At 60.0% G+C, this 10,943-nt stretch overlaps 1 protein-coding gene across 4 annotated transcripts in view; it reads right to left on the bottom strand.

Moving 5' to 3' along the window:
* Fam78a (family with sequence similarity 78 member A) overlaps positions 1-10,149 on the bottom strand; it is a 17,320-nt gene extending 7,171 nt beyond the window's left edge. The window contains exons 1-2 of one of the 4 annotated variants that reach the window (XM_023700482.1): positions 10,088-10,149; positions 6,428-7,350 (exon numbers count right to left, since the gene is read on the bottom strand). In XM_023700482.1, coding sequence (XP_023556250.1) covers positions 6,428-6,750 — 323 coding nt within the window. In that variant the 5' untranslated portion in view covers positions 6,751-7,350; positions 10,088-10,149. Of the gene's footprint in view, positions 1-6,427; positions 7,477-7,536; positions 7,622-7,832; positions 8,258-10,087 lie in introns of those variants that run through there. The other 3 variants (XM_023700480.1, XM_023700481.1, XM_004640442.2) reach the window with 3 other exon arrangements.
* Positions 10,150-10,943: the final 794 nt, after the last annotated feature.

Here is a 10,943-nt window from a genome sequence, read left to right as displayed (position 1 = left end):
TAGCCGAGGCCACTGCCTGAAGCCCAGACATGGACAGAGCCATAGCCGAGGCCACTGCCTGAAGCCCAGACATGGACAGAGCCATAGCCGAGGCCCAGGCAAGTGCAAGCATGCGCGTGCACACCTCAACCCTGGGCGCAGCCCTCCTGCAGCTGGCCATCCTGCCCAGGATTAGCTCAGCTTCGGGGCCACCACCCCAGGAAACCAGCCAGACCTCTCCCCAGCCAGGTGGCCCATTGGGGTCCCATGCCACAGGACCCTCTTCCTACTGCGACCTGGCACTGGGAAAGGTGACTGAATGACTACAACCATTTGCGGGCAGTGTCTTCCCCGGACGGACCCCGGCTGAGAGGGACTGGGGCCACGCCAGCCTTGCCTGCACCTCGGACCCAGGACTCATGACGCTGCTGGTACCATAGACGCTGGTGGCTGGGCTGGAGCACGTCAGCGACACGCAGGGCCTCCCCTCGAAGCCCCAGGAGAGGTGCGGGTGGAGAGGGCGGTGGCGCTCAGAGTGGTGACGGCTGCTCCCAGGGCGGGCAGTCACCAAGAGGCTTAAGGGGGCCAGAGGCCAAGTTCAAGGTCCCAGCCCTGGAAAGCACCCGGGCTGTAGAGCTCAGGACCGGGGTTTGGTTGCTGCCCGTCTGGCCTCACAGGGACACTCACCACAGCTGGGCATACTACGGACATGCACATGGCGCAGACGCACACAGCTGCCCAGTGTGAGTGAGTGAGTGAGTGTGTGTGTGTGTGTGTGTGTGAGAGAGAGAGAGAGAGAGAGAGAGAGAGAGAGAGAGAGAGAGGGCTCCTGGAGGCCCTTGCTGGAAGCTGGGGATGGGAGTCACTACTTCTGGGTAGAGTAGTAGTCACTACACCCTGGGCACGGTGATCCCAGCTCACTGGTGGGTGTGGGCCTGGCCAGGGCCTGGACTTTGTCTGAGAGCCACAGGGCTTCTCCAGCCCAAGGGCCTCATCTCCTCTCACCAAAGTCTTGGGGTCCCCAACGCTCTCCCCGACTCCAGAGCCCCATCTTGGACGCAGGACCAGGAGAGCTGAGCCGAGTCCCGTCTGCCACGGCCCGTACTCACCAGGGATCGCACCTCGCTCACTTTTTCCCTGAAAATGAATGCTTTTTTCCAAAGCGCAACTAAATTTAGTCTCCCCTGAGGAACACCCCTGAGATGACAGCTTGGAGATGCCGGAGACACAGCACTAGATCTAGGCATGTTTTTCTAATATGCACTAAATACGTCCCTGTAAAATAAAATTTTCATGCAAACGTTTTTTTCTTGGCATTACTGGGGATGGAACACTGGGTCTCACACATGCTAGGTAAGTGCTCCCCTTAGAGCTGCACCCCAGCTCAGAACCCTGATTTCACACAAACATCCTGTCACCCATGACAGTGACAACAAGGACAATGATGACGATGACGATGCAACCCATGTGGCACTTTACAGTACAGTTTCAGAATGAAGGGTCTGAGGGCCAGGCTCAGGGAGGCGGGGGCTGGGCTAACACTTCAGCTCCTATGATGGCAGAATTTACAACCCCAGACACTGCGGCCCACCTCCCGGGAGCTGGGTTCCCAGGCCCCTCCCGCTGTCCCCAGGCTCTCCCCACCCAGAGCACCAGCCCCCGGTAGGGCTTCTGCTTCCAGGCCCATTTCCGGCCCAGACCTTCCCACCTGCTGTGGCTTCAGCGCTGGGTCCAAGCCCAGCAAGCCCCTCTCATTTTAGTTCTTGGTTGTAAAGCATACACTTTTGTTTTCAAGCAAACCTCTGGAGAAGTGTGTGAAGTGAAACTCAAAAGCCATCTCCCCCGGGTTCCCCTTCCCCTCTGAAGTTCCTCACACAGTCTGCCACGTGGCCCTGCTCCTAGGCTGGCGCCGCCTCTTCTACCTTTCTTGTCTTTTCGTTGAGGATGGAGCCCAGCGCTCACACGCGCTCTACCACTGAGCGGAGCCTCCCACCCATCTCGCATCATTTTTAAGGAAACACTACCTTCGCTCCATAGGTCCATCACCGTTTGGAAGCACTTGAGCTGCCAGGCTTTTTGGCATTATGAGCAGCACTGGTGTTGACACCCTCGCATGTCTGTCTGTCTGTCTGTCTGTCTGTCTGTCTGTCTGTCTGTCTCCCCCCCTTCCTCTCCCTCTCTCTCTAATGTCTGTCTCACTGTGAGTTCAAGCTGGCTTTGAACTATGGTTCAGGCTCAACTTGTCCATTTCCCCAGATCTGACCAGCAGGAAAAGATGGAGGTTTTTCATGTTGCCTGCCCCAAAGTCTCTCAGGACAACTAGCTTGTGTCCAGGTAGCGGAACAGGCCCGCCATTGATAGCTTGGCAGGGGCGGATCCAGGGGAGTTTCTCTGGGACTGGGACACCCCACGCCACTTCCTCCCATCCTAGAGCTTGAATCAGGCCTTCCCTGTCCCACCCAGCCCTACGTGGCAGAGGGGGAGGCTGCCTTCCGGCCGGTGGGTCGGACGTTGCAGAAAGGAAGTTTCTTCCTCAATTGTTCTGTGCGGAGCTCCAGGCACAGGCCCCAGCTCCAGGAAGCAGCCTCGTGCTCAGCAGGGACATTCCTCTGGGGCCTGTCCCCACAGCCCAGAGACTAAGCACAAGTGGGGGGGGAGGCTTCAGGCTCCATCCTAAATGGGGGCCTCCCCAGGTCTGGGGCACCCTCTGCAGCTTGGAAGGGGAGCCCAAAGCAGCTGTGCCTACCCCAGCCCAGCCTCCCTCCTCGCCACTCCTCAAGGCCTCACTGCACAAGGCTCTCCTGCCACAAACGAAGGCGGAAAACCAGAGGAAGGAGGAGGTAGCAACCCCACCGGCATGCACGGAGAGGACAGAGGCTTTTTTGCCAGCTGTGGCGGCGCACTGTGGAACAACAATCCGTCACCAGTACTCATGGTTGGGGAGTACAGTCCTGAGGGGTGCTCAGTAAGCACCCTGGCTCATGCGCTCACTGAGCCTCCACAGCCTGCGCAGGAGGAGGTGCTGGCCTTCATATTTCACAGGCGGGGACTGCAAGGTTCCCGGTTAAAGGACTGGCTCCGTGGCCTGGATCGGGATCCACCCTGCGCACGCAGGCACAGGGAGGAGGCAGCACTGTCAACCCAGAGAAACCCCTACTTTCATTTGTTGAGACAGGATCTTGCTCTGCAGCCCAGGCCGGCCTCGAACTTGCTGAGATTTTCCTGCCTTGGCCTCCAGTGTGCTGGTGTCAAAGGAGCACACCACCAGACTGGCCTGGCAAACCAGAAAGCCCCTTTCTCTTCAAGCTGTCCCCCTCCTGCCTAAGTCTGCCCACTGACCAAACACCAAACCTTGTCTCTCTCAGCCATGGCTGAGGCTCCGGGTCAGGTCCCCTGGGAGCTCCACTGCAGGGCAAACTAGGGACAACTCCAAGTGTCTCCCACACAGGGGAGAAACTGTGACTTGTCGCTTAGAAGGCTCTGTGCCAGCCGACAGGTGGCAGCTGGGGAATCGCGGGGGGCGGCTGTGGAGGCAGGTGTCTCCAACAGTTTGGAGGGGGCTGGCTTCGAGAGCCAAGTGGGTTGGTCCCGGAACCACATAGAACCTTCGTGAGCTGACACAGAGATGCCGTCTTCCACTCTCCCCTGAGGCCCGGGTCCAGGCATCCACGGGGTGCTAGTTTTTGCCTTTGATTCCATTTCAAATATTTCAAACCCAGAATGTCATTGTGAAAAAGTTCTCCTTCCAGCTTAGAGATTAATTTCAAGCAGGGATAACATTTGGGGGCATTATGGATCTCAGCTAAGCATTTGGAATTAATATTTTGAGTCCCAGCTTGCCTGTGGAGAGCAGCAACGCTAACCCAGCCAAGGCCACCTGCCTGTCCCCTGCCCAGGCCACTGGAGCCCAGTGCCGGGTTGCTCGTGCATGATTCAAACTGTCTGGGCTGAGTCCGGAGGTTCTCAGCCAGGGTGATTTGTTTTTATCCCTCCCAGGGGACATCAGGCGTGGGTGGGGGTGGGGAGTATCCACGGTTGTCACAACTTTGGGGGTATCCAGTGGGTAGAGGCTAGGGTTGCTGTTAGTGTCCCTGCCACCCCTAAGGGTCCACAGTATGAAGACACAGGCCCAAGGCTGGCAAAGGGTCCTGGTCTTCCCCCCCTCCCACCAACTCTCTCACACCATGCTTGCCGGGGCTTAAAAACTTGCAAACAGCAATTGTTACAAAAGAGCAAGCCAGCAGGTAGGTGTGGGAAAGTTCTCTTAAAGTCCAGCTGAAACCAGCTCTTTGGGCTCAGGAAGAAGTCAGTCCTCAGGCTGTGTCCTGGCTTTTGTCTTCCCTCTGTCCCCCCAGGGCACAGGGTGGACAAAGGCTTGGAGGAACAGGGCTGTTGGGAAGGTTCTATCCTGAGTAATCAGCCCCTGAGGGCTGGGCTTGGCTGCATTTCCTCCAAGGAGGGTCTCCTGGGCCTGTCCCTTGACTGCGTCCTGAGCTGTCCCCTCCACCCTCTCCCCGCAGCTGGTCAAGCCACCCACCCTGGCCTTGCAGCCAGCACCCAAGGAGAAAGTGCTGAAAGACAGCCCCAGAGAGAGGACAGAGAAATTCCAGGGCTGCTGGAAACCAGGGAGCGGCTGGGACTTCAGCCGCCCCAGCCACCAAAACCATCTCTGACTGGGACTATTTTTAGATAGTTAAAAGTTAGGGATGGGGCCCTAATGAAAAAGGAGGACCTGGAGGAGAGAGCCACCTCAGGGAGCAGCTGACACCTGTCCTCATTCTGCTGTTTCAGTCCAGATCCTCGGGCCCAAAAGCCCATCGCTCCATGCTGCCCACTAGAACCCCAGTGAGGATCGCAGCAATGTCGGGGGCAGCAGCCCTCTGTACAAAGGGTTCTATGAGGTGGGCCCAGCGTGGCCCCAAGGCCACGGTCATCTGAGTAACTCTCTGAGAGCCATAGAGAAGGGGCTAAATGAGCTCGAGTTTATAGACTAGGAAATAGGCCCCGAGCAGCTAAGAAGCTGGCAGGGGGTCACATCCCAGCCAGTGGCACAGCCTGGCCTCTCCCCCTCAGGCCTGCATGACCACAGAGTCTGAGAACTCATTGAATAAGGAACCAAGGCGCTGGTACAAGAAGGCCCGGGTTACCCCAGGCGCCTGACTCACAGGCCTCTGGTCACAAATCAGGGAAGAAAACAGGCTCAGCCAGATACTCCCAAGAAAACCTTAAGCTTCTCCACTATAGTGCCAGCGCCTTTCAAAGCTGGGAAAGGCCTCCAGGTGGAAGGGTCTTAGGAAAGGTCCTCCCCAAACGTGTTCCCTCCCTGGGGTGGAAATTCAGCCCCAAGCCCCAGCTGCAGGACGACAGGGACTGGCAGGGGCCACCAGCTGTCTCCAGGCGGTACAGGGTCTCTGGAGTGATCACAGAGACAGCTAGCTGAGTTAGCTGTCCCCTAGGACTTCAGAGTCACTAAATGGCGACGGCATGTGCTCCTGTCGAGCCACCCTTGCACCCCCAGGTGGCCCAGGGCTTTGCCTGAACACTGATAATTTCCAATTCTCTGGAAGCCTCTCCGTCAGCAAAGCCAGGAAGTGATGCGGCACAGAGTGTGGGACAGTGTCCAGGGCCAGCCACTGGGGTCAAACAAGAGGCCACGCGGCTCTTGGAGACCTTCTGTTCCCCTCCCCAGTTCCAGGGAAGCTGTCCGAGTCAGGTCGCCATCCTGGTTCTTTCCACATTGAGAGTGGCCTTCCCTGGGGTCAGGGATCATGCCAAAGCTAGAACCCAGAGTCCCGGGGTCACCACTCTGTCACCCAAGAATTTCTCAGAGACAGGGTTGCAGGGAAGCAGCCAACAAGCTCCTCTTAACTGTTCCTAGCTGGGGGCCCTACGAGACTAATGCCAGTCTCTAACAGCATCACTTGCTCAAAGCAGCCTTCTGTAGGGGAGACACTGTTGTGCACTGCCAATCAACGCAACTTTGCAAAACTAACCACCCTGCTGGACACAATGTCCTGTGCAACTGGCTGGCAGGCAAAGTATTCCCCCCAGGGCAGGAGAGACAAATCCCAGAGCACCCAGCTCCAGGCTGCAGAAGGCCCCACATATCTGCCCCGTGGGTTCCTGTGGGGCGAGAGCCCGAGGGGCAGAGCTGTATGAGGCCTTTCTGGTGACCTTGATGGCCCTGACACTCTCCAGGCGGAAGGTATACTTGCTTTTCTAGACTCCCAGGAAGGAATGGCTCACGACTGTCCCCGGGGTCTGGCAAGGGACCCAGATGCCTGAGACAGTGGCCTGGGAGGCCTTGGGGCAGTGACTCCAGACTGGAACAACAAGGTAACCCCCTGGGGAGTCACCTGCCCAAGGAGGGTGCAGACAGCCCAGCTCCACCACCCTTACACTCCACCCATCACCTTGAGGTCCCAGCCTGGGCTCTCAGGGTACTCACATGCCCTGCTCCCCATACTGGTTGTAGAACTCCATGTGGCTGCAGGCCTGGATCCAGCCCACGATCCAGGTCTCCTTCTTGGGGATGGGCGGCATGACCACTTGGGCAGAGGCCCGGAAGTGAGGCGTCCGGTAGCGGAGCACCACGCTGGAGGACTCATCAATGCTGGTGGGGACCGGGTCGATGGAGGCCTTCACGTCGATCACCGTAATCCCTTCTCGGAAGACTCTGGCTTTGCCCCCAATGCTCTGGATGCAGCCCATGGCACACAGCACCGCCCGGATCTCTAGGGAAGGCCAGCAATCCCAGCAGAAACCGGGCATTGAAAGGGTGGAGGCTGCGCGGCCCAGTGCGGAGGGACGGGCTAGCCGATCTCACAGCGCAGGACGGGTATCCATAGGATAGAGAACAGCTCAGCGAGCCCGGAGTGCTGCTTAGCACGACCGCGAGCCTGTTATAAATAAGGATTTTGCGGCATCGCAAGAGCCCTGGGCTCCCTTGCTCTTCTCTTAGCAGTGGACAAAAATCACCAATATTCTTTGAGTTAAAAAAAGAAAAGTTCCGAATTTAATGGACCAGCATGTTGTTCGGTGTCTCAGTCTCAGGGACGGCTGCTCTGGTCACCTGCCGAAGTCTTCGGGAAAGCAGCGAGGCAGGCGCAGTCCCCGTGGTCGGTGGCGCTGCTACCCTCGCCGCAGACGCCCGGCTTCCTCCCCTCCGCTTTCCGCACGCGCTGCCCGAGCACCCGCGCCGACCCGGTGGGGCGCCCAATCGGCGGGAGCACAGTTTCCTTCCGCGAGGCCGAGGTCCCACTCGCGGGCGCGGGCCGGGCACCCCCACGCGGGCGCGCCGCGGGTCCCTCGCCGCGATCGCTGTCTCCGCCCGCCGCGGTGCGGGGCTCCGGGGCTGTGCGCGAAGCGAACCTGAGGGGAGGCGGAAGGGACAGCGCGTCAAAGTTGAGCCCAAGTTTGCCGCGGGGGCAATGGGGGGGCGGCACGTGTGCACTGTCTGCGGGGCGGGCGGCGCCGGCTGGGCGGTCTCCCCGGAGGCGGGGTCCCCACCCCCGTGCCCGCCCGCCCCGTCAGTGGCGGCCGCGCCACCGCACTCACCAGCGAATAATCGCGGCCGGTGACACCGCCGCTGACCCCTCCGCCCGGGGTGCACTGCAGGGGACCGCGCGCCCTTGGCCGCCAGGTGGGTCCCCTGGCGCCCTGGGGGCGCACTCTGCCTTCCAAGGCCCGTCCGAGTGGCACGAGCCCCTTTGCGCGTCGGGGTCGCCCAACCCAGGACTGCGTGGCGCCGCGGTCCCCTCGCCAGCCCCCAGCGGACCCCGGCCCCGCGCGTCCCAACAGCTCGGCGGCCGGGAACTTTGCGCGCGAGCTCCGAACCAGGCGCCGCCACTCACCTGCCCCGCGGCCGCTCCGCGCTCCCGGCCGCGCCCTCCGGACGCCCCGACCCTCCCCCTGACAGTGTCCTGGGGCTGTCTTTACTGGGGTCAAGGAGGCTCGGGGCTACTGGGGGAGGCCGGGGACGGAGGCTGAAGCTCGGGGTTCTGTCGCCCCGACCCCGCGCGCCTCCTTTATTTTACGATCATGGTGAGCGTGCTGTCGCCGCTCAGCCCCGCGCCGCGCCGCAGAAGCCTTGCGCGCCCCGCGCCGCCCCGCTCCGCTGCGGCATCAGAAAGGCAACCGGGTCAAACTTTGCCGAAACTCGGCCCTTGCGCTGGCCCAGCACTCGCGCCCGCCCGCAGCCGTCCCCCAAGTGCAGCCGGCCACGCAGGACCGTGCGCCCCGCCGGGAGAGATGCAGGACCGCAGGCGGCGGCGGCGGCGGGCGGGCGAGCGCCGCCTCCTGCTCCCCGCCCTCGCTGGCTCCCGCACCCCCTGCGCCCTCCCCCCAGCCCCCCTCCTCCCTCCCTCTCTGCAGCTGCTGGGGGAGCTCAGGCTCTCAGAGCAAAAACGACATTTCCTTTCCGAGTAGCCCCGGGAATTCTGGGTAGTGTAGTTCCATCAATGTCGGGTCCAGGGGGGCTGCTCCCCGTGCCCTTTGACCTTCTCAGGCCAGGGACTTTCCTAGGTTCCGGGCCCTGGGAGGATCCTGGCCGCGGGGGATGGGGTGGGGCAAGGACGTTCTGGAACGTTCCAGGGCTGGTAAGGTTGGGATGATGTTGGAGAGAAGTTTGGGGGGACATAGTCTTGGAGACGCCCCGGGGGAGATGCTTATGAAAGGCTCATCATTTCATCCACCATCAGCCACAGGGGAGGGAGACCTGAGTGCTGTCATTTCGCAGAAGAGGAATCCAGAGCTGGCAGGCGTCATGGGGAGGGGACCCTAGTACCTGAGTGCAGAGTCAGAGGGGCTTTGTGTTTGGTCAGTAGTGGGAGGGCAATGGAACTTTGGAACCAGCCTCCTGCCAGTAGTGGCCCCCAAAAGGTCAAGAGATCTGTGACATCAGAAACCCATCAGACCCATACCCTCCCCCACATCCACCAGAGGGGTGGCCAGTCCTGGGCCAGTCTCATGGCAACAGTGGCTCAGCCGCAGCCCAGGAAGGGGCCAGCCATACTGCACCCTGACCGTGGTCATCAGACCTGTCCCCCTCTGGGTCATCTTTTACCCATTCTGCTGGTGGTGGCTTGTTCCCAGTCCTTGGACCCAGCCCAAGATGGTCAGGTACTGAACCAATGGCACAGGCATGGCCCCTGTGGACCATGTGCTGTCCCATGCAGCTGGCTCCTGGATCCCTTTGTACACCTCCATCACTGGGAAGCAGTCTCTCTGGCCTGCCCACCTACAGTGACTGCTCCCTGACACAAGCTCATGGATCCCACAAAACATCCCACCCTCTTACCCTCCCTTCAGCCCTCGGATCATAATTGTATGCAAGAAAGATATCTACTTCCTGGGGGTGTGTCTCATTTCCTGTCCCCCATCATCCCAAGTGCCTACAAAGGAACAGGGCCCAGCGGCCAGGTTAGTCCTTGGTGGGGATGTGGAGATGTCCCCAGTTTAAGGGTGTCCTGAGCACATGTGCCAAGTTGGGTGGCTCCTGTGGAACGACGGAGGTCATGGCCCCAAGAACCTCATGAAGCAGTAGAGTCCCAAAGGTGATTTTGGAGGGTTGGGTTGCCCTCATGACCAACTGGCCATGGCAGGACCCCTTGTCCTTGGGTCCTGGGTTAGTGATGGTAGAGCTAAAACCCTGATCAAGACAGTGTTTGCCCTTGACCTTGACCTTGGACAGTCAGTCAGAGAAACTCAGGATCAGAAGACACTGACTTCTCAAGAGTCTGCACCCCAAGCCAGATCTGTCTGGCCCCAAAGCCCATACTTGGCTCCCCATGGGCCTCGCTGCCCTTGGCTACTGCACGCTAGGATGGCCTGATCACCAGAAAGCCCCACTCCAAGGGTGAGGACTTGCACAGAGAAGGCCCTGCCCTGCCGCTGCACCTGCACCCCGGCCCAGGACTCTGCTCTGGCTTGCAAGGAGTCCCAGCTCAGAGTCCCCAGCTGGCCAGTTCCAGTCAGATCTCCCTGGTCACTGCCATTCCTCTGGGCAGTCTGGCTGTGAGCCCCAGCAGCTGGGCCATTCCAGGGCAGAGCCAAAAATGCAGAGACCACCAAGGATAGAGCCCAGGTTCCTTGTCCCCCTCAGACCAACCTGCACTCCGGGTCACAGCAGGTCCTCCAAAGTCTCACCCCCTCCAAAGAGGGGGTCACTATATGGCCTGAAAACCATCTTGGACGAGAGAAGTCTTCACTCTGCAGACAGAAATGTTAAATGTTGGAATTCTGTTGCCCCAGGAAACAAGGTTCTGTCCCCCAATTATTTGGGCCCAGAGAGAAAGCCAATGGCAAGGCCTGGAATGTCTACCTGGGTGGGTGTGGCCATGGAGAGTGCAGAAGGCTGAGGGGAGAGCCAGGTGCAGGGCCTCAGTGTCTCCCCCGAGGGGGCCTCACTGCTGCAGGGAAAGGGACTAACTGGGTGGCAGATGGGTGGGTCTCAATAGGTTGCCTTTAGATGGGGACAGAGGCCAGCAGAGTCGTGGGGGGAGCTCTGAAGCTAGATCTCAAGTTGCCTGGTCCCCAGCTCAAAGATGTTTCTCCCCTCTGAGGGACACTGGCACAGCCTGGGGGAACAGCAGGATGCTCTCCAGGGTTGCTGGGCTCAGGCCTTGGCCCCCTTCTGTCACCCTTGAGGTCATTCTCCTGCACCACTGATGGGACACCTGGGCTGGACCAGCCACTCTGAGAATCAGGGACCTCAGCCCCACCAGACAGGCCATAGCTCTGACCGTCCTGTGGGCAGAGGGACGGAAGTCACTCCAGGAAGATGAGACTTCACATAAACAATTGGTGTGGAAAGATCGCTGCAGGTAGCCAACAGGCAATAGCGTGGCTCAAGTCAGGAAGGGATGTCCAGATGGAGGTGGGGTGCAGGGAAGGGTCCCGGGCCAGGGGGTGAGCTGAGGCACATGTGGAGTGCATGAGGGGCTGGGGTGTGTATCACAGTGAGT

Source organism: Octodon degus, unplaced genomic scaffold, assembly GCF_000260255.1.
Source record: "Octodon degus isolate 3935 unplaced genomic scaffold, OctDeg1.0 scaffold00123, whole genome shotgun sequence".
NCBI classification, from domain to species: Eukaryota; Metazoa; Chordata; class Mammalia; order Rodentia; family Octodontidae; genus Octodon; species Octodon degus.
The sequence above is the reverse complement of the archived record's forward strand: the minus strand, read 5'-3'. Positions and strand labels throughout refer to the sequence as shown.